The 24,323-nt window shown below is 40.3% G+C and overlaps 1 protein-coding gene across 1 annotated transcript in view; it reads left to right on the forward strand.

Moving 5' to 3' along the window:
* The first annotated feature begins 8,740 nt into the window (after positions 1–8,740).
* Positions 8,741–24,323, forward strand: part of clybl (citrate lyase beta like) — a 54,828-nt gene continuing 39,245 nt past the window's right edge. The window contains exon 1 of the mRNA XM_030786841.1: positions 8,741–8,791. Coding sequence (XP_030642701.1) covers positions 8,748–8,791 — 44 coding nt within the window. The 5' untranslated portion in view covers positions 8,741–8,747. The remainder of the gene's footprint in view (positions 8,792–24,323) is intronic.

Below are 24,323 nucleotides of genomic sequence, written 5' to 3' on the forward strand. Positions count from 1 at the left end.
ACATCTTCAGTGTGACCTTCCTAACCCTGCATTAAGAACTGGCCTCTGCTGTCTATGCAGCTGCAATGGCCTGATCTCAGGTCACACTCACACACCACTGTCTCACTGATCAGACTCAGTTATCACAGACAGGAAAACAAGTAACTGATCAAGGTTTGATTTCATTTGTTATCACACCATTGCAGTAGTACTGTTAATATTAGGAAATTGCTATTAAAATATTATTACATCATAAATTGCTATGTTAGGAAATTGCTGTGGATGCACTGGAAGGATACGCTTTGTTTCTGAAATGGCTAAATAACTTTGCCTTCCTGAAGTATTTGATAATATATATGTTTCAGTTACCTCCACAAGGCATGATTACAATGTTTTCAGCTCAGACTAATTCCATTACAGTATTTAAATTAACTCATGTAAAACATTTGTAATCCTAATCCTGGCAAACTCACTTCCAGACTACTCTGCCAGGGCCGTCTTAGGTCACCGCTCCACTTTTCACAAGTGGGCGGCTTAAGACTCATCCATACAGGTTGCGTGCAAACACATCTGTTTTCTCCTGTTTGTTTGTTTATTTATTTGTGTTTCGTGCACTTTTGGCATGCCCATGTAAAAACATGGGGGATGCTACAGTGACGTTTAGGTTTAGGTTCTCCAGCAGTGGAGAGGAGTACCGGCCAGGGACTCCAGCAGGTTACGTGGCTGCCAGATTCTACAAGCCCACAAGAGCAGGAGATGTGTCATGACACAGAGCTGCTCATTAGGCCGAATCAGCATCAGGGGGGTGACAACTGGACAACTTGAGGCTTCTCTTGGGCGGACTCGTCGGGCTCTGCCGCTAATGCCGATATCTGGTCAGCTCTAAATTCTCCTGAGACCTGCCCCATAGTCTCTAGGCTGTGCTGGTAATATCTATTTCAGAAATGCCCCGCCATCTGACAGGCTAGCATCATAGCTCAAGAGGATTTCCACACTCGGCAAGCATTTACACTCCCGCCACGCTCATATGTTTCGGCATCTCCCATGTCTGTATCACTCAGCTCAGAGTTATTGCAGGCCTCAACTGTAAAAGGGCTGAGATACAAGTGTTTTTTTTTTTTTAATGAAATGCAAGTTCATAAGAGACATGCTTTAATCTGGTCTGTTGGTGTGGAGTTTTATATCATACCTGCTAGTGTCGGTCAGAGTGTTCGACAGTCACATCCCTTGGTCAAATATCTTTACTTAGCCCTTTAACAGAGATGTAAGAGGACGGCTGCCAGTTTGTCAAAGGTTTTTGCAAAGTTCAGTTACCTTAAAAACAACATTGCTAAACAGATGACATTGTTGTGAGGGGTATTGACTTGAGGTGCCCTTCAGTTAAAGCACATCACAGTTAACGATCATTATGTGTCATAAAAGCATACTTAGATGAGGTCTGTTTATATCTGATCCATATTTGTCCTTCAGTTGTGTGAAACTGCTACATGAGTGAAATCATACAAAACGTAAAGCTATTCTTCATAATCAGTTGAAATTGTAATGTAATATGTAAATATTTGTGTTAAAAATTTCCCATTGATTGTGTTTGAAATGCGCCAGATAGGATGAAGGACCTAAAGTGAGAAGCTATTAAAAGCTATTCTTTTGATTTCATTTTTACGGAGGGAGGTCAAAGATCTTTCTCCACAAAGATTCACACTGATACATATTTGTGAAAAAGGAATAAAATTTTGTCGTGATCACAAGTGTGAACAGCAAGAGGCAACCTAAAATTTATGACACCGAGGAATTCATCACTAGTTTTTTTTTTTTTTTCTTTGTGTTGCGTTCACATGGATACTGGAGGCTGAGCGGACGTGATTAGTACGGTAGCAGGAAAATTAAACTCTGCCACATTATTACACCCCATCTGTTTAGCTGCTAAAATTTTCTGAAGGGCAAAATAGTAAGTGTTGGTGTACATTTTTAACACCTTGTCATAATTCGTCCCCCTTTGAACAGCTCTCAGTTGTGTAAAATGGGAAACAAATGTTCTTCTGACAGTTTTCTTATGCCTGGGGTGAACGGATATTTATATCAAAAAAGGTGCTAACACAAACATGGTCTAAACACCGACCAGTAACAGGAGTGTACAAGGAGAAGTCAGAGCAATTTTTGGTTTCAATAACTAGTATTTGTGTCAGGCAAATGTTTTTATTAGTTGATGGATGGATACTGCCTGAAAGACTTTCGGGAGAGTGTGAACTTGTGAAGTTGTGGCCTCCAGACCTTTTCTTTTCTGTCCTGAACACACTGTAATTCCAGTGTGAGTGCCATTGCTTCCAAATGATATTATGCACAAATGAAGGGAAAAAAATACATCAAATTTGTGGATATCTTTGTCTTTCCATTTGTATAAAAATGCAGAATAGTTAGTAATTGTAATGGCCATGAGCCCGAATATTCTCACTGAGCACAACCAAAACGCCATGGATCCAGTTTATTGAACTCAGGCCATAGATGGGTTTGACTATATGTCTTTGCTATAACTGTGTGCGAGAGTAAAGAGCATGCACGTCTCTCTCAGGTAGAATTCAATTCTTAATTAGAAAGTCCAAAACCAACAGGATTACTGTGTCCAGGGGCAGAATTGAAGATTTGTGATGATGTCAAGTCACTCACCACTCTCCAGCTCTCACCTGGACTACACATCTGTGAGCCTGGCACAACTGGGCACAAGCCTGCTTTCTTTACCTGTAGGCACAGATGAAGACCAGAGACACAAAACAACAGCTCTAAATCCCAGCAATCATGCTGAGCTGTCAGCTCAAAATTTTGACATTATTATCATAACACCATCTGTATTTTCTGGTAAAATTAATAAATAAACCGACCGGGGTATTAACAGGGAATGAAATGGCCTTTCATCAGATGTTCTCTGTGCATTATGTTGGAACTTACCTGTTTTTGATTAAAGCAGATTCAAAGCAGCCCATTTTTTTTTTTTTTTTTTTGGCTAATGGCCTCTGTATGACTACCCCTCTACATTCACCCTGTCCTGGAAACTGTGAAGGACACAACCTTTGCCACAGCCAATCTCTTCTCATCCAATATCCCCCCTCATCCTCATTTTCATCAGCACATGTCTGGTCACAGCATGGGACCTGTTTGAGCATGAGAGCATGCTCAGATACACTGTCCCAATCTCCGTAATGTTTTAATAAGAACGCGCTGCTTGTCACATGTCTTGTTGTCACTGTTTGCTTATGTTCAAACTTCACGGGTCACTTGTGTGGCATTTTGTGGCTTGTCCCCAGTGCAAAAACGTGTCCACACTAACTAGCCAGTTGTGACCAGTGCATGCAGCAGTGCTTCAAGCAGCCTGCTTTTGTAATGCTTACCATGTAAGTGACAAGGTTGATGAGGAGGAAATACTTATGCAAAACTACACATGAATTATGGATGAGCTCATATCAATTCAGTGATCAGATGAGCATAGTACATATTGAAATAAGCTAGAGTGTTGCCCTTGTCTTTTTGATGGGGGGGAAATGGCTGTCCGTAATGACAGAACAGAGCAGGTTAGCGAGTCTTTTAACAGCGGATGAACTGTCACCCTTGTTTTGCAGGATAATAACAAGGTTTGACACATTTGTAACTATGTAGCATAAGGAGATATTTGGAAACATAACATTTATTATTGAGTACTAAATGTTCTTTTTTCTAAGGCAGAAGGGTACATACTCCGTATTTTCATCACTCTGTGTAAGATTCATGATTGACACCTTCTTGTCACCATAGAGAAGCACTGGAAAAATGATATAATAGGATCATTGTTGCACTACGTCCTGTATAAAGTATAACATTTCTGCTCATGAGGGCGGCCTCTTGTTTCACAGGTATGTGTGCCATGGCAACATTAGCCCTATGTCCCTTCACAGACCATTCCCATACAGTCTGTGTAAACATGACTGTCTGTAGTCTGCTTAACTTGGTCATTAATTTCGTTAAATGAGCTGAGAAAGTAGGATTCAGAGTGAACTGAAAAGGGGGAAAGAAAGCCCATTTCCTGTGATTTTGTTAATGTGCAGACCAAGTCTACTGCACTGACTGCCAGCAAATGATTGGGTCACTGGTTCCACAATCCAACACGCCTTCTTAGCTTCCCTCCACTGACTAAGCAGTTGCTGAGGAGTAATGTTTTGTGACAAACTCCCATCCATCTACCACAGTCAAATCACTGAAGTAATTTTTACCTGGCTACTTGTCAGCGCCATGAAGCACTACTTATTGTCTCGCAGTATTCAACAGCTTTACTTTAAATATACGAATTTTATACGGTTTTATACGAAATATACGAACACTCTAATTTCATTATAACATGAAGATGTGGTTTATTTTCTGTCTAGATTTTGAATGCGGTATTGGAACGTTTTGATAGACCTCATGAAATAAACCTCCCAACGGACAAATTTGACGTTTGTGGAAATTATAAAAAATAATACTCTACTGCAGACCCTAAAATAGCATTGCCCCTTCATTGAAGTTTTTTTTTTTTCTTTAACATTAGGATACCTACACAGTGCAACCCTCTCCTTAAAAGCACATATCTGAATTGTTGCTTAACCTAACCAGTGACCCTGCCACATGTAATCTAACCCCCCCTGCCCAGATTCACCAGTGCACAATCCGCTCCGAGGCAAGTGATACACCATGTGTCAGACAGGGCCACAAAATGAAAAGGGAAACCCGCGATTCACGAATTTAAGCCCCTACTCCGCTGGTGCTTACTCATCTGTTAAAAACAGAGTGATCTGTAAAGTTTGTATGGGAGGGCTTTTGACGGTGCCCTGCTGCTTTGTCAACGCAGCACATGCTGTAGGCACTGGCATTCCCCTATTGCCTTCCAGGTCATTGGGCAGCCTCAGTAGGAGGTCCGTCCGGAGTCTCATGACAAGTCTCTGATTCACAGCTGGATCCGTAACAAGGTATCATAGTAAATGAGTCGGTAAAACATCAGTGGTCTGAAAAGCGTGAAAAATTGTCATGATATCATTTGTAATTCGTGATCTGAGTTGCCGGTGAACACGGCCCGGTAATGAAAGGGTTCTCTCCTCCCGTTTGCCGGCAAACTCCACAATCAGGAAGACTGAGATTCTTACTAATACAAGATGGCAACAATTAAGCAAGATTTCACAAGTTGTAGGTGTTGTGGACATGACATGAGATGTTCATGACATGTCCTGTTTTAAAATTTAGGGTATGCTCTTCATCACACATAACCAATGCTTATGTCTACGATTTCAGTGTCTCTGATATTAGGCTTCATCTCTGTTGCCAAGCCTCATAATGTCAAGGATTCCAAAATGTTTCCTTACTGTTCAAGAATCATTCACAGAACATGTTAGACTGAGGAGGCTAATTTTTTAGGCTTACAAGGATGGTCCAGGAGGAGAACATTTTGTGTGAATGCTATGTATAATGCTCCTTGCTGGAATCATTTCAAGATATAAAATGTAAAAGATGTACACAATTTGAAGTGTTGTCACATCAAGGCAAACAAAACTTTCTTGAAGATAATACTAAATCACAAATATTTGGAAACGTTATTGGTCATTGGCTATAATCCAAAATTAACAAATGGACATCATATTTAAATAAATTTGCTTTGTGGTTCAACCAGGTGCATTGGTTCTTAATTTCTCTTCATATTCTCTTGTGATTTATTCCTAAATTCAAAGCCTCTCTCTCTCTCTCTCTCTCTCTCTCTCACACACACATATACTTATACTTATATAAGTGTATAAGTATATAAGTGTTTATATGTATATAATGTCCTACTGTAGTCTCTACACTGGCAATTCATGGTTCTGTGTTGAAATTACAATATATTTTAAATTCACCACACCAAACATTAAACAAACATTTTATTTTTTCACTTCTATATTTAGAGGTCTTGCGTGAGTGGCATAGTACTACTACAACTCGGGTGGGTGGGTAGGGGGGGGACTGGGCGACAACAACAACAAGAAGGTTGCTGTAAATCACAATGGAGACCTTGGATCTAAATGTCATGGTTTCATAACAAATACCCTGACATTTCTGTGATGGGATATACCCATGGGTTAACATAGCCAAACCAACCCAAACTGGCTCTATGCACTGATGAGAGCCTTGGGACAGCTGTGAAGAGTCTCTGACCATATTTAGTCTCTCTTTCTCCTAATAATATCAAAAACATGCTACGTGTTCAATGCAATTATTGTTGTTTTCTACTGTAAAAAGCAGTAGCCTACCTTTTATTTACTTAAAATGCAATCCACTTCCTTTGCCCAAAAAGCACCAGTGGATGCTTACACTGATAACACCCCAAAACACTTCAAGCATATTGCTTTTTTCCAGTTATTATATTTTTTGCATAGTATGTGCACTCATATTTTTCTATGTTACTACAATCAAGGGACTCCTCCCCTAGTCCCACATTTTTCTTTTGGAAAAGATAAGAGTATCGGAACCGTATAAATCTAATCAATTATATAGTTCTACAGATAAGATATTGGTAAATCAAAACGCATTTTCAAAAAGTCACACTATAATGAGGAATTTAAATTGAAAACAGAAACCATTTGTTTATTAGAAATGCCAGAGTGAGGTGGTGACTTGCCATCCATAAATTTTTGTCATCCCTTTATATCCCTTTAATCTAAGGCTCCGGTCCTGGCACAATTTCAAGATTTTTAATGAACCCAGACATCAGAGACATCAAACCCTGCTGATGTATTGTCCATTTGTATCAGTGGGACCATGGAGGACAAAGGGGCGAGAGATCTTAGGGATGTGTTTTTTTTTTTATATCAAATTTAATATTCAGCTGCTTATAAAGGGTCATTAAATGCTTTCCGTGTTTCAGATTTATAGCTCCACCCCATGCCCCCCAAAATAGTAATGGGGTATATCGATTTCACAGAACTGGATGAAATTGCTGTGTCCTGATTTGTCTACCTTTGACGGACTTGCATCAGACGGCAAGCTGCAGGCTCTGTTTGGCATAACCAAATTCTGGCTTCTTTTGGGGGCTCAGTGGTTCCTAGGGGAGACCAGAATAGAAGTCGAGCATCTTGCTGTGATCCAAAGAAAGTGTGCCAAATGCTATCAAAACTGGATTAGCAGACAACAATTGTGTTTCATGAAAGGAGGGAAGAAAAAAAAGGTAGTTTCCAAGTAACCCATGAGTGGAATTTTCAAACTATATTACATGTGTCATTTATGAAAATATGGTGGGCCTATCTAGCACCTGTGAGCTCAAAGGATTATTAAGATCATACAGACAATTTAATGAAATGCCAAAATGAAATGACTTGTATTTTTGAAATGCAAGAAACACCACAGGATATTACTCATAAGATTTTTTTTGTTTTAAATTACTGATATGTTTTATGTCATTTGATACAGTTCTAGCCATCAGTCCCTGACTGAATTCAAATGCATTTCACTGTTAGGAAAGAAACAGAAATGTCTCAAGCCTGAGAGATGTTACATCATTTATGACAAGCATAGAGCTACAAAAGGTATTAAAAAAAATAGGCTTATGATTGCAGGAAAGCTGTCCATGTTCCTGGTGGTAGGGCACAGCAGGTCTGCTTTCACCCCACTGGTCTTTCAGCTGCCCAGACGGCTCCATACATTTATTTGGAGTTATTGGTCATAATGTCGGCAGAAATGATGGGACTGAATAGCTGTTTTCCATGACCACACAGTGGAATATTCTATGAAATTCAGGCCAGTAGGACATACTTACTCTGTGTGTGTGTGTGTGTACATATATATATATATATATATATATATATGATTTTTTTTTCAAGTGCAGACTTTTATGACATTTTGTTTATTTGCCAGCAGCCAACAAAGGATGTGTTCTTACTCGCATTAAATGCTTAATGTAGAATTGGTTAAGTTATTAAAATATGACATTAATTATTTAAAAGTCCTCTTATTATGTAGATGTGTCTTGTAGACGTTTTTTTTACATTTCATTTTATTTTACACAATACCACATCAATGCTTTATGTCCTTCTGTACACAAATACTGCATATATTTGTTGTTATACATTTAAAAAAATAGTTTGTACTGCCATAAACGCGGCCTATTTTATTATCCTGTTACACTTCACAGTATTTGTAGGGTACACGCAACAGAGTACAGAGTGTACCAACGCTCATGCAACGCTATTGGTGCACATCACGAATACATAGCAAGAGAGCGGGTTTCTGAATCCTGACATTTGGGGAGAATCCCCTGCTGACTTAATCATGGCAAATATTGCATGTCATTTGTTAGTAACACTTGGAACTGGCTGATGGTGGTAGTAGTAGTAATTCGCCTCTGCTGTGCGAGTGCTCCTAGAGTGTTATGCCGTGGCAGTGTCACGGCTCCCCATGTCCTTATTTCCCTGTTGTGAGAGAGACAGAGAGAGCGAAGTGACAACACGGATCATCATGCAATAGAAGTTTATGGAAATATGCTGTGATGATAAAGTATGCACATGGAAAGATACTCTATTCAGACGTATTTCTGAATATCAATGAACTGAGCGCTTAAATACTGTAACAACAATATTTTCCCTTACCTGTTAAAAAACCAGGATGTTTTACACTACATCTTTAAATAAACCTCGAGAAGCTTATGATGACGCCTCTCTCATTCTCAAGCCAATAATAAGTCTCCAACGGACCAGAAGGCCACACCTACAGCCAATAGGATTTTACCCTTTGTAAAACGTGAAAACATGGCGCAGTGCATAACTCGAGTTTGCAGGAAAACAGCCTTACCGTAAGTTTGGCGTACTGCTAAAGAAACAGCTGTAAGAGTTACCTTGGCATCCTGTCTAGACTTGTGTTCATTGCAAACGGGGGCCGCATGGACGGTCATGCTTTAAGACCCGAGAGAGAAGGCAGACAAGTCCCTTTATGTTGCTGTTTTAGCTGTTCAGCTAATGTTGTCAGCTAAATTAGCCAGCATTACGTTCTTTGTAAACTATATGCAACTAAATTAGGATTAAGTCATGTCACCGTTTAGTGGCGTGCACAAAAACAAGAGTAAGCCCCCTTAAAGATGCATCACTCAAATTCTTACAGCAGTGTAGCTTAGCTTTCAGTGTTGGGTTGAAAGTGTGAAAAGGGATCCGACAGGGGTCATTGTCCAGTGTCCGTCTTTGAAACTCACACTGGGGTCCTCACTTGACTTATTAGTGCACAGCATCAGCAGCGATTTAAACTGGTTGAAATTAAAGAAAAAAAAATGGTATCACTCAGTTGACCCACTCTTTCTAATTAGTAAGAATTTGCAAAGCGAAATTCAGTTTGAATTTTTTGGTAAATCAATCTCATGCCTTACTGGTCTGTAGATCTTGCATTCAGTGCTAGCCTCCAATTGGCTGTGAATTAAAATGGAAGAGAGGGAGGCTTTATCAGTGGCACTGGAGTTCGTATTAATAGAAGGTTGATTTCGATAGTGATTTTTAGTGTGATAGGTGAGATGACTACTTTTAAATTAGCGATTTGTGGTGCTGGATTTCGAGTTTGTGACTGAGGTATATTTATTTAGGGTTTGTAGGCTCTTGCAAGCTGATTTCAGATTAAATGTGGATGAACAGAATAGGCTAATTTACAAATAACAGCATTTAGGCTGGTCAGTACCACCTCTTGTTTTTTCTCCTGAGTGACAATATTTGTGACAGTGTACAAAAAGTTTTCTCTTGCCCAACAGTAACAATAAAAACAAAAGTATGTAGGTCTATTAAGTTATCAAGAGATGCAAATGAAAATACACTAGGCATCATTAAAGCTTAAATTAATGAGTTAAGAAACCAAAAAACAATGACGTCTTTCGTTCAAAATATGAAACAAATGCATTAGAGGGTACTTTTTTTTTCTTTTTTCAGCCGATGGAGTAGATATATTATGATGCCTTGTGTTCAGGCAACTGTTCTCAGAAAAGTGTTGTCTTTAATGTTGGATCTTTGTTGCCAAATCATCTCTCAGTGTATGCAGTTGCTTGCTTTTTGGGCATCAACTTCTCTGTTCTGTCATCTCTGTTAGCATTCATTTGCTCTACCATGTTTCTTTGTTCTGGCACAAGATGTGTGCAGTGATTCTTCATCCTCTTCATTGGGTTTTTTTATGTTAGGCAAACAAACGCTTGAAAACAGTGATTTATTTTAATTTCCCATTAAAAGAATTGGCGTTGGAGCTTCTTTCATGATATAGCGTTTATAGCAATTTTTTAAAATATTATTTTGCTTGAATTAGTGCTGTCATTATTGTGTATGATACTGTATCATCCAGACCCACTTGACATAATATTTTGTAGGTTGAAATTTAATCTAAATTTGAAAAAATGTCGCTGAAAAACTATACACCAAGTATTTGTCTGCAATTTCACACATTACTGTAGTGCAGTAGATTAGTTTTAGAAAATCTAAATGGTAATTAAATTAAGTGTGGTTCGACTGATAAGAAAGATTTAATCGCTGAAAAGCCCTTCCCACAGACAGATCCAACATTAAAAATATATTGTAATTTGAATACAAAATTTTAGCAAATCTTGAATTTTAGTGAAATATGCCTTGAGTGTTTTGTTAGTTTTGCACGAGATAAACATTTTCAAGTCCACTGTAGACAGTAGTATGCTTTAGTTCTGCCCATCTGTACCTAGGCTAATTCCTCTTGTGAGAGTTAATGAGCAACTTCAAACACTTTAAATGTCAATTACAAAGAAGGCATGGTTTTAAGGTCATAGTAATCTGTCCATATTGGTCATCGGAACATGGTGCCAGGTGGCTTTAATTCAAGGCAGATGAATTTCTGGAGGCACCATACTGATGGCCCAGCTAATCTACTGTGTGAAGTGACTGTCACGCTAAGCTTCGTCATATTTGCAGTTAGTGTGTGAACATGAGGTGTGTACAGTGCCAGTTACTCCCCTCAAGGTTTTCTAGAGCTTAGCCGTGACGATGTGTTTTAAGCCATAATAATTATAGCCAATTGCTCACATTCACCCCTTTAGTGATACTGTTTTCTTAGTTGTCTTGATAAAATTCGTGATATTTCTTAAAATTAGTTATTCTTATTTTTGGTGCTGATATGGCTATATAAATATATAGCCTCTGAATAAAAGGTGGCACAGTTTCTTCTCACTAAGTTGTTTGTATGTCTGGGCTTAATACCTAAATATTCTGTGTGTACCTGTTTATCCTGATCTGTTGTGAGGCTGAATTGGGGGGTGAATTTTGTTTTTGTAGTTAGCTGGGAAACTTTCAAAATTCAGAGTAAAGAATGTGCGTACATGTTTTATGGAGAGCTGAGTGCCATTGGCCTGGCAGCAGACTGCACTATGTCACAAACACTCTTGTGTCAAAGATGCAACAGCATCCTACAGGAAACATTGACTGCCGCTATGAACTCAAGTGATGAAAGTGGCCTCCAGCTTGTCAATTACACTGCCAAGGCTCTGACCTTATAAGTTAATGGGCAGTTTCCCCCTTTTTAGGCCTTCCAAAGCTTTACAGCACAGGTTATAAAACCTGGAGTGTTATGTGCTACTATAACTTTTTCAATTAAGAGCAACTGCGTAAAAAGGCCTGAGGATAGCTGGCAGCAGTTGCAAAGTATTTCAAAGAGGCATTTTTACATAAATCAATGTTAAATTTCCCACTGCCCCTCAGAAAGAAGGTAAGGTGATTTTAATTGACTTCGATCCTGTTGGGTTTAAGAAAAAAAACCAAAAACATTTTATGCATTCTTTGTAAATAAAAAAAAATAATAATTAAAAAAAAAAACACAACCACACCGTAAACTTGTCAGATTTGATTTTTTTTATTTATCTGAGAATCAAATTTCATTGCAGCAGACTTGGTTGAAATACTTTATCCTTATTTATCCTTACTGGTAGTTAGAAATCGGATTAGGCTCACTGTATCCTGTTCTAATATTCTGTGTGTATGGAAAGACTGACATTTTCGAACAAAGTCAACAGGAGAGGAAGGGATCATTTTAGATGTTCAAAGCTGACTGTTTCAGTCATCTGGGTACCCGGCAGTGTAAAGCTACCATTGGCATCCCTTAGGAAAATAAATGTGTGTTGAGTAAATATGAATGTGTTGACAGCTCATTTCCACATTGATTTGTGCTTGTGGATGGGGCAGAGGTGTGTGGCCTTAATCCAATTAGAGAGGAAAACAACTTGAGACTGTCTGTAACCAAATGCCACGGGCAGGAGAGCAAGCGCAGCAAAATAAAGCTAAACTTGGATCCCTGTTTTTGGATGGGCTTCTTTTAAACAGTGGGCAGAAATAACTACAACAAGGAACCAGGTGGTGAGGGAAGCTGGTTGAGTCTGAGGCTTATTAAGCGAAAAAAAAAAAAAAAAAAAAAAAATAAGTGAGCTGTTCTCAAAGGCTGTCTCTGGGTTTTCCCCTTGTAAAGTGTGTGAGGGTTTTCACTACAACCAGGGGCCATTTGATTTTCCTTTCCTTGCATATAACCGTACCCCTAGAAAACATGACAGTGTTTCCAAAGAAATTCTTTCTCTTTCTCCATCTCCTCCTTCTTTCCTTTCAGTGCCATTCATCAATAAATCGGTCTATTACCTGTTGTTGACCCTTCTAAGCTGGCCTTTGAAATTTGTTACAGAGCATTAACTTAACACATGTTGCTGGGGGAAAACAAAAGGGGTGGTAACAGGATTGGGGGGCCAGCTGAGTAAACCTAATGTGGAGGGATGGCAGCTAGGAACGCACTTATCCTGGAGGTAACGGAGAAGATCCATACGGCCAACAGATGGAGATTTGTGCTCTGAGTCCCTACAGACAAAAACATGACCCAAACAAGTGCCTCTGCTCTCCTGCATTCAAAGCTTTGATCAACAGAGGGTTCTTGGCCGGGGAGCGACTCTTCTGATAGCCCGTGGAATTGCATCTGTATAAACATGGCCTTTGAGGAATGTGTGAACAATACAACAAAAGAATCTTGTTCTAGAGCCAGGCCTCTGGTGAACGAGAGACTTGTGTGGTTTATAGATTGAGCATGGTACTCGGATTAAATGAATAGGACAGGGAATACATGATGTTTTCAGAAATAACACTGGTCAGAGATTGAAACTTGCTAAAATATTATTATGAGAAAATCTGAGAGAGAGAAGACTCTGATGTGAGTACTGAATAATATTTGGTTTAGAGGAACGTTTTACCTTATATAAGACAAGTTCAGTTCGATGACAAATGGATTAGATTTTTTCTTATGTTAATTATTAAAGCTGGTTGGTGATATTACCACTGAATTTGTTTGTAAGTGGCAGCGAATGAATTATTGAAGTTCTAATAGTAGTGACATTTTAAATGTAATTTAGTAAATTGCTGCAAAAAACATCATTCAAAAAGGTCTACTGAGGCACTGAGAACACTTTGGAAATTAGTCAATGCTTACTAGGGAAGGTTTTGAGTGATCCACTGAGAGAGTGTGTTGAGCTTTCTTTTGTTAAGCCTATTGGTGTATGGCTTGGCTTTGATTTCTGTGGCTTTGAGTCTCTGCTATTTCTACTCCATCATACCCCAACTAGAATTGTTAAGACATGTTGATGGGTCTACCTCAGCTGTGAACTTCATCTAGTGCCAGGAGCAGATGTGATCAGCACACATGCTTTGGCCTCAACATCAGGCTAATGTACATGAGTTCTGAGGTTACTGCAGACAGGATAAGCTCTCTGAGACGACTGGTTTAACTGATGTAGTTTTAAATGAAGTTTGGATGGCTACTGTGCACTTATACGGTAGTAGTTCTCTCTCCGTCCCCACGGTGTCAGTGTTTACAGTGTTCTGCTGAGGTTTGGGACCTGTTTCCACTTTTGACACACATCTGGTTGGGAATATTCCCTTTGAAGAAAATCAGAAATTTGACATGTTCTTTCCTGCTTATTCATATCTTGACAAAAAAAAAATCAAGCTTAATTTGGCACTATTTTTTATCAGATATGGTTGCTTTTGAAATAAATGATTGCACTGATTGTCTGACTGAAAGAATGATGAGTTAATGAATAAATATATAAGGCAACCGAAAAGGCAGCATTCAATTATTATAATGCTTATTGTTATACTGAATGCTATGCTGAGACTAGTTTGATCTAAAACCAAGATTTCATGACTAATAAGTTATTTAGACATATGTAAATATATATTTGGCAGATATTTTGATGTGATGATTAAGTCATGATTCACTTATTTGATTGAACATCTCATTTTTTAAAATTAAGTGTTCATGTGTACTTCCCACCTCCCCCCCAAAAACAAAAACAAACAAACAAACAAAAAATGACAGTTCAGCTGAGATCACAAACCAAATTTGGAGGATAATTAGGATAATGAAAGCAAATGCAACCAGTGACGAACAAATAGTGACCAGCAGTCACCGGCACCAGAGCGCGAAACTGTAAACTTTAATGCCTTAATGCAAATGAAATATAGAAAAGAATATGAGCAGTATGAGGAGTCATAATAACAGAAGCTGATTTCCCATGGTGCCGTACTCCCAAGGAGGGAGCCTTCAGTTGGGCTCGTCTTCCTCTCTCTGCTTGCGAGGGTAGACCAGTCGGCCAGCGTTTCTCATTAGCTTTGGAAAATGAGCATGTTGTGGTCCAGGCGGTGCCGTGGGGGGTCCTGCGATGGGTATTTTGCAGACAGTAGATGGCGCTAGTTGTCACGAGTTCCACACACACTGTTCGTCTTGGTTGATGTGGCTTGGATATGGAAGTGCCGTCTGTGCTTATTTATGACTGGGCATGTATCGCTCTCTTGCAGTGTTACAAAGTACTTTGGACTCTTAAAACACCAGTTGCAGCTTCTATAAATTTTTTTTGTCTTTTTTGTTTTTTTTTTTTATATAAATTTTCACATGGGTTTGAAGCTTACTCTCTGCTGAGTTAGATGGACTGTTATAATTCAGAGCATAAACTCCTGCTTCATTTTCAAAGGCATCACGCTTGACGGTTTAATAAGCAATTTGTGTGAATTTTTATCAGGACCACTATAATTAGGGTTTATGCAAATGAACAATTCTTATCCCACTTTATCATGGACCCTATTGCAGGTAAAGAATTTTTGATTAGTGGATGGTTTGATGACTTAATTTACCATAAAAAACTCTGATAAAGCATTTAACTGAATATTTTTTTACTCTGTAAGAATAGAATATGTACGAATTTGAATTTGATGTCTGATACCGTACTGAAATGCAATTTGCATTACTTCTTCTCAAATGGGCAGGTTTGACTTAATTACTCTCAACTCTCTCAGCTCTTGAAGTTTTGCATTGGTAATCATTCATCCAAACTGGGGCCACTGCTGCCTGGCTTGCATTTTTTTTTTTAGTGCTTCTAATACCCACTCTGCACTTTTTTTTTCTCCTGCACCAGCCTATTCACTCCTTTTGCTGACCGTCAATACCACATTGCAACAGGTCAGCTTAGTAAGGTGAATTTTAAAGTTTCGATTAATGTTGACAAAATGTATATGTAGAAATGCACGCAAAGATGGTTTGATAGGATTTCATTGGTTTTCTTTTTCTTTCTAATTTTTTTTTTTAAGGCCTTTCCTGTGAACTTGTAACGTTGCTAGTAACCTTCTTCCCGTCAACTTACCTCACGGTTTTACGGCACATGCTCTGAGATTTCATGACTCAGAACAAGTTGTGTTTTAACGATGGGTTTGCAGATAAATATTTAAAATGATGAATTCTCCTTAATAATGCACCACCTTTCTCTGACTAATCAGTGCTTTGACAATCAATCAAACCCTTGACTCCACCTTACACCCCGCTTGAATCAGTCCCCTTTGCTCATTTTAAACCCGCGTGTGTGATGTCATATCCCCCCACCCCGGATGGACGCTAAGTGGATCCAGCCATTTGCCACGGGATTCAGTCAGTCAGGCAAGCAGTCAGAGCTGTTTGCTTAGTGCCCTTAATGGAGTGTGTGATGGGCCTCTGGACATGTTGCTCCTGGTAGCGACGTTGTGTTTGCGATACAACACATTAGAGGCAGGCCTCAGCGTCGACACACACAGGAGCACGGCAGAGCGGAGCCGCGGGGCTCTTCATCCTAACCTCAGTGCAGTCCAGAGAAATCTGTATTCTCCAAGGGCAGGTGTCTGTGTCACATCACTCACCCTAACGATGCATATTTGTGTTCATCACCCCCAGTGTTCGGTTACAGTGGATGGTCTCAGAGTTTTTTCCCCCCCCCTGCACAATGTTTGTTTGTTTAGTTTTTTGTTTGTTTATTGTTTCCAGATGGCAGCCCTTGACTTCGCTTGCGTGGCTTTCAAGTTCCCAGCGAGCGTTTTTATAGCCTTGGCTCGAGTGCTTATCCTGTTTCCTAGACCCTGCTTTATGATGAGTACTACCTCCAAACTGGGAACGACTGTCAAAAGCTGTCTGCGCTTTTCGCGGGTGAAAAAGCGCAGCTAATCTTTGTTTTGACGCCACAAGGTTTGCTCAAGGTTTAAGGGTCACTTGTGAGGCCAGTTTTCTTTTAGGTTACCATTCTCCTTAATTTATTTCTGCATTGATACCAAACTGAACCCTTTTGTTGACGGAGGTGCAATGAAATGCGGTGCTTTTGTTACGAGCAGGACTGATTAGACCGAAGACCTTTCCCAGGGTACGGGTCTGGGTGCTATTAAAGCCACGTCACTTATTTTACAGGAACACAGGAGGTCAGAGCTGGCTGTAAACGTGGGGTTAGACAGCCTTACTCATCGGATGCGGTTAAGAGCAGGGGCTCTAATCAGCGCTCACAGCTACGTAAAAAAAAAAAAAAAAAAGAAAAAGAAAAGAAAAAAAAAACCCTGGCTTGCTTAAGAGGGTCTTTTCTTCAGTGCCTCTGAATGACTGATTACTCTTGCATTCCATTTTGCTTAATCCCATTTTAGCCATTTTGATATAACCTAGGGATGGAGAAGCTGACCCACCTAGCAAAAAATAAATAAAGAAAGAAGTAAATAAATAAATAAAGTGGAGGGGTGGGAGAGTGAATTCGTGGCCTTGTCCACCAACGGGACACAAAGCTTCGTTTTCCTCCAGAGAGGACAGCATGTCTACAGGCCACCCACTAAAGCTGAAGTCTGTCTGGTGAGAGGCACTAAGTGTGTTGGTGAGGGCTTAGGCTACGTCAGCTTTAATCACAGGGTCATTAGTGTGTTATTAAGGGGCTGAGAGGTTTGCAGGACACTAGTGGACTTGGCGTGGTCAGAGTAGGCTACTACGTAGTCTGGCCTCATCCTGACCCCAAGTCAAGGCGTGGCGCTGACGTGTGTTGTTTGTGTTTCCCTCTGAATCACGTTGTCCACTTAATCTTCTCTCTGAACGCTCTGGCGTAGATTGGAAATAGGATGCTGATACACGGCTGTATGTTTGTGTGTGTGTGTGTGTGTGTGTGTGTGTGTGTGTGCGTGCGTGTACATATATGTTTGTGAATTTATTCGTGCATTTGTAAAAGAAATGACATGACTTAAAAATGAAAGCTCCTTGAATGTTTAAAAATTTGTTCAGTTTTGCCTTCATCTTGGTTTCTTCCAAAATTTAATTTCAGTTCAATTGGTTCAGGCCTCGCTAACCATTAAGAGAACTTGTGGAATAGTGCGAGCTAACATCAAGTCGACAACTTCTGTTCCCAACAAGTTTGAATTTTTATTCATCTACGTATTTTTAGCTACTTCTACATTTTACTCCTGATTTAAGTTTCAGCAGATCACACTACATAAATCCACTCTCTTAGTGTATATAGACAGTACCACAGAGGGATACAGAGCATCTCTGGAGAAATCATAGCTGAACCCATCTGATGGCATAATTCCAAGCATCATAAATTTGCAACAAATCATCTGATATGCTCTGTTTTACTACGTAGTCAGAAATTAAAACAAATATCACCGTTTTCCATTTCACAGCAAACTTGTAAGCACATCAGTGCCAAAACAAACCACCCTGGACAAACACCTCTGCACTGACAGTTACAATGATTTACATCTTCTCCCTGCTGTGTTTTGTCATGGAATTCAATGAATAAAACAATGCCGAATGTGAATATGGAGCGCTGTCGTTTTAACAGTGATGGGATATCAGTTCATACAGATGTACTGAACATCAGAAGAACTTTAGTATTTTAGTCTAGATCAAATGCACTCTAATGTATGCAAAATTAGTTGTTTTGTGAACTGCTTACTTCACTGTGGTAAATTAATGAATACAGGAAAGGTTCACATCCATCTGGGTAGATGATGCTTAGATCAAACCGCCTGTTTCAAATAGTTTGCCAGTGATCTAATTATCACCTAGTCACTGTCACAGCGAAAACATGGATAATTATTCTGTGATTTTTTTTTTTTTTTTTTTTTTCACTTTGATGAGATCACAAAGTGAATTATTTTAGAGTCTCAGTATAGGCTATATCTGTGACAGAAGATTCTGGATTAGAGTAGACCCCAGATATTCATACATTAAGCTTTCATGTATGGAATTGTGTAGAGTGGGCTCCACATCCTTAGGTTGTCATGAACACTTGACGAGGGGTCATACTACTTACGATTCCCTTCCCTGAGACTTTGTGAGTTTTTGTTTTTTTTTTTCTTTGCATACATGTTTCACACTCCTTCCTAAGACCTCCCCCAGTCCATTTTCTTAACTGATGATGTGCTACAAGTTTTAACCTTCCACTGGTACCCAACAAAAAAAAGTCTGAACTTGAGGGTGGCACAGCGTGTCGTTCTTCTGGTTTTCTGTTAGGAATTATGAATATAGAAGACGTCCAAGGTACCGTCCGGTTCATTTGAATGTGACAATCCGGGAAATGGCACCCGGGTATTTTGAGGTCCAGTCTTTTTTGAGATCTTTCTCCTGCGGTTCTGCTCCTGGCTCATCCGTGCACAAACCCCTGTGTGTCCAGCTGGCAACGGCTTTGATCCGTCCAGTCAACAATGGACCCATCACAGCCTTGCAAATTAAGGCGACTGTACGTGAAATATGAGACAGAGCAAAATAACTTTTGGGGGGCCTTTTTTCCTCTCTGTTTGATCGTTTTTTGGGGGTTTTTTGCATTTTTGCCCTCTTTTTTGGTCCCATTTCAGCTCTCTGCTGTTTTTGGACACTCGCAGCTTTGGCTTATTCAGGACTGTTAGATATTTAGTCCCTCTTTATGAGTTCTCTCTTGTGTTTTAGTCTGTTTGTGGGTTGAGGCCCAGGCTCTATGTCTGAAGCATGGGGAGAGAACACTGTTGGGAGTCAGGCGGCAGTAGCCAGGACACAGACTAATCGCCATGCCTTTTAGACTCGGGCCGGCTGTAGCCATGCGCTACTTCCTGACGCCTTTTGTTTACCCTTCTGGGCCCCAGCTGTTGGGATAGGTGATAGCCATATTCCACCCCTTATCCCCCCCAAAAATACGAAAAAAAAAAAAAAAAAGAAGAAGAAGAAGAAAACGGTGCATCCATGCACTGTTGCACACCCTGAACCCTAAATAGGCGCATTAGACACAGCACATTAAGAGACTGCTGGTGTGGATTTGGGTGTGTGTTCTTTGGGCCCACCTCTCTCTCTGTCTCTCTCTGTGTCACACTATCGCCCCCAGCCCCGTCTGGACTGAGCACTGGGGGCACGACACTGTGGAGATGTAGGCGCGATGTGTCGTCTGTCCGTCTTGTATTCAACCACCCGCCCAAATTACAACCGTGTCTCATAATTTAGATATTTTTACCGCTGAAAACAAGTATCCCATTATGTCCATTGTGAAGATTTTTTTTTTTTTCCCCGTTCTTTCTTTCTTTAAACGCTGTGTCTGGTGGCTTCACGTTTGATGTACCATTATGTTGCCCTAGAGTTGTCTTGTTGCTCCCTTTGTGCCTCTGTTGACTTTTCTTTCTTTTTTTTTTAACCCTTCCCCCTCTCTCTCTCTCTTTTTTTTCTGCCTTTGGTAACGGACACTGCACTAGCCTGCAGCCGGACGCTGTGAAAATACCCAGAAGGCCAATCAGACCATATGTGGTATTGCAAAATTTTATTATGCACTAGCAGCATTGTGCCACAGCAGGGTATATCTAAACATGAAAATTAGTTCACAGCTAAATGCTGCTATGTGCAGTACAGAGAGATCGGGGAGAAGAGGAACGGGGGAGAATCAAATGCAGAGTTTACACAATGATAGTAGATGAGCTGCATAATAGACCCCAAGCTGAACAGATCCTGTTTTCAAAGCCAACACCACAAATGGGATTTCAATATTATGCTTTAACAACACAACTGGTACCAAGAAAAGCAGAGGCAGCCTTTTGTTTGTGTGGAACATGAATTGACATAATAAACCAACACCATTTGAACATCCTACTGATGTTATCCAGAACGTGTGAACTTAAATCAGCTGCTTCTAGACTACAGTTTTAAGCTACATTGCCTGCACATCACCTCGTGCTAGTAAAAAAAACGAAGGAACATTTGTGAACATAACAAATGTAGCCCGCCTAGGCTGAAATTTCTAGCTCATAGCATCTTAAATAGTGCGAATTTCTCCATGTCATCTCCGTTCACTGTGTTGATGCTGATGTTGTGGCGATTGGAGTCGTAGTTGAGGGATTGTGGGTGATTGGATCAATAACGTCAGTTTAGAATCATAAATTGGAAGGGGGGGCTGTTACCAAAATAATGAAAGTAATGATGGTAACCCTCCACTTGTAATGAACTTTACCAAGGAAAGTACTTGAGCATGACTTTGTCTGAGAGCAATGCAAATGGAATTGCCCCCCGATGGTTTGGAATGCACCCAGCTGGCCTTTAAAAGGTGATAATTGGAAAATACAGGATACAGCCGTAGTCAGAAAAAGGACTTCTTGTTTCAGAGATTTAACCACTGCATGGTTGATGTGGAGTGTGCTAAGCTTGCCTCTAATAGACTGGATTTTTAGATTTTTTTTTTCCACTTTATAACCAACATAGTGTTCAACCCTTTTCTAAAAACACATTCTAACATGCACTCATTTAGATAACACATTTTTCAAACAGGGTGTTATTTACACATTATAGAAATTCTTGTCTTTTAATTAATTGTGCGAGAGAGTTATTTTTTGCTTTAACACGGAGTAAATACAATAAAGTGTGTGTTTCCTGGCCCTGACTGTAGCTCTTTATCTCCATAACAATATATTTCTATAGATGCTATTCCCATTTGAACTAAATGCCAATCAGGCTTTAGGCTAATTATTTTTTCAAAACAACTCAATCTGGTTTTATTCAAATCCTAAGATTCATGGTCTATGACCAAAATCATGAGGGTAGTAATGGAACTTTTTACTGACCTCTTAATATGGGCTCTATCCAAGTCTCTTCCAGGCTAGCTTGTCTCTGTGATCAGAGGAATGTGAACCAGAAAAAAAAAAAAAGGTAAAAAAAAAACCAGACCCTGTGGTACCTCCCCTCCCTTTACTGTGCGGCTACAGCAGTAGCCTACATGAAGTGAGACACAGCATTCCTCTAGATCCAAAGGGAAGGAAGTCATGAAGCCAGGGATTTGGAGAACTTCTGTCCCTTACAAGTCTAAATTGAAACCATTTTTCTGATCCTCTCTTAACCCTCCATGAGCTGCAGCGCCAGCAGCCGGACTTCATTACTGTCTTCGGCAGAAAGTGCTTACCATTGATAAGACCCTGTCTGAAGCAGGCTTTTTTTTTTTTTTTTTTTTTAACTGTTAACGTTCGCCAGAGTCCCTGGACTGTGGTTCATAGAGGTAGTGCGTAGTGTTCCTGAGATTTACGATAACACGTTTAAAGCTGAATTACGAGATGCGGTGTTATCATTTCAGAACAGGCCTGGTACCAAAACGTTCTCTTTTGAGCCAATCCAAATAGCGTGTGTCCAGTGCCACCGCCTGACCTGGGTGTCAGTCGACAGGAGTTTCCATCATTACCATGCCGATCTGCCGTCTGTACAGGAAAGCCTCTGAAATATCATATGGAACCTTTTTCTAATGACTTCCTCTGGGTCACGAGCATCACTTCTGGTCCCGTGTCCGACCTTTGGCGCAATGCTCGCTGAACCAAGGGAGCGCTTTCAAAATCACCTGACAAACAGAAATGCTTAGTTTATCTATACCAGTCCAGCTAGAGAGGTTCATAGTTTCCACTCTCCTCATCATAGGCAAATAGGGATCCACACCTTTGTTTGAAGAGTCAGGATTGTCCGTGGACGTCTCCTGAGTATTGAGGCCTAGTTTTGTTGATTTGTGTGCTCCAGTTGGGGTGTGTGATACATATTTTCCATGTTTTTGTGGAGTGTAAAGGAAGAACGTTGGCAATGGCCACCTCTTTATGACGATGGCAGTATTTGTCCTACTCCTACACCTTTCACTTTCCCACAACCAACAGTATGGAGACGGGTCTGCCTGTCATTTAGGCTGAGGAAAGAACGGGCAGAGGGGTGAAGTTAGGGTGCAGTTTGAAGTTTGGTTAAAATTAATCATCAGTCATTGACCCTCTGTCATTTTGATTTTCCCTGTTCACCATTTCCTCACAAATTCCTTTCTTTCACTCTTATTCTACTTAAGGGGTCCTTTGAGCCTGTTAACAGACAGAAGGAACAGAATAGACAAACAGTCTTTAGTTTAAGTGGAACATTGAGTACCATTCTGTTCACAGACAAGTGTACCCCCATTAGCTGTTTACCTCTGGCTGTAATCTGTTGACAGTCCATTTAAAGAAATGTTTGGATTTGTGACTCGCTCTTAAGAGGAGAGTGGCAGGTCTTTTTAACTCATGTTTGGATTGTATGCACAGTTGCTGGCATGCAGAATGAGGTGCTGCAAGTCTAGAACCGCTGTGAAGTGTTCAGTTTGTAGTCTCTAGGCGACAGTGCTGCAATTTGCATCTACCTGGCAGTTTGCTAAATTCATTAGCCAAAGGCAAGAAAACAAACATGGCTCTGTCTTCCTACCTCCTCCCAGCCTTTCTCAGCCTTGCTGGCACTTTGTTCTGACTCTCTCCCTTCCTCTCTCTTTTTCTCTTACTCCCTTTCTCTCTCCTCACCCTATATACTATCCCCCCTCTTTCTCCCTCACTCTCCTTCTCCATCTCTCTGTCACGATGACTCCCTTCCCCCTTAAACTCTTTCAACTGCCTACTCCAGATTCCAGTGAAGGCAAAATGTTAATACTGTGTTTAATACTATGGAATGTTTGAGAACTATGGCTCAGGCCAGTATCCAGTATGGCACTTAATTAAAGAACAAATAAACAAATTGAATGGTAGTATTTACTGGTTGAGAATACCTAATAGAAACGTACTTGTTAGGAGCATGGAATCGTGGAAGTCTTTAACATCCTGAAAGAAAACAATATTTTCTGCTGTTTTGACCTGAATGATGGCCTAGTAAACAGTACATTAAAATAGTCCCTTTGAGTCAGGGGATTAAATGACTTTTTTATTAAAATTCTTGGTACTGTAAGACATCCATTAGGATGATTTAGTGTAGGTGAAGTGCAGTCATAAAGAGGGTGATGTGTAGAAGACATAGTGAAACAACGCACGCAGCCATGTTGGAATGATTACACACTGGGCCACGCTTGGTGCCTGACACATGTGCTCGCTACATGTGGTGTGCTGTACACTGCCGTGTAGCATCCTGTACTTCCCCTCGCTGCGACTTAGTGCACCGCCAGGGAAAAACGTGTTCCTGATAAACGGCGGTTAGTGGGGTTTGCTACCCTAAAGTCATGTTGTGCTTTGTGGTGAACCTGTGGCTTTAAAATGTCCCTTGATGACTCTAGCAAAACCCCCTACATCAACCTTACACCATCTTCGAAACTTAAAATCTGAATTAGAATAGGTAAGACTGAGATTCAAACAGGAGTGTATTTTCTGTCAATGGAGGTTGATCTTTGTGTGCGTGTGCGTGTGCGTGTGCGTGAGCGTGTGTGTGTGTGTATGTGTGTTAAGGGGTCATGTAGGCCTATTGAATTCTATATGTAAGTGTGCCTTTGTCAGCTGCCTATTCCAAATGGGTTTGAAGGGCCATTGTCACAGATGAAGGCACAACCTATTATACTGGGTTAGACTTCTTAAAATCCTAGAAAGGATTTTGATTACCTGATTATTGTGTGTGTGTGTGTGTGTGTGTGTGTGTGTGTGTGTGTGTGTGTGTGTGTGTGTGTGTGTACTGTATATGTTTTGGTGCTCATATATTTGTGCGAGTAAGTGTGTGTGTGACAGGTGACACTGTTGGATTTTCCCTCCTTGTTGAGGGGCACGGTAGGCTGAGCTTCAGGAAACTCCCTGCAG

Source organism: Chanos chanos, chromosome 10, assembly GCF_902362185.1.
Source record: "Chanos chanos chromosome 10, fChaCha1.1, whole genome shotgun sequence".
NCBI classification, from domain to species: Eukaryota; Metazoa; Chordata; class Actinopteri; order Gonorynchiformes; family Chanidae; genus Chanos; species Chanos chanos.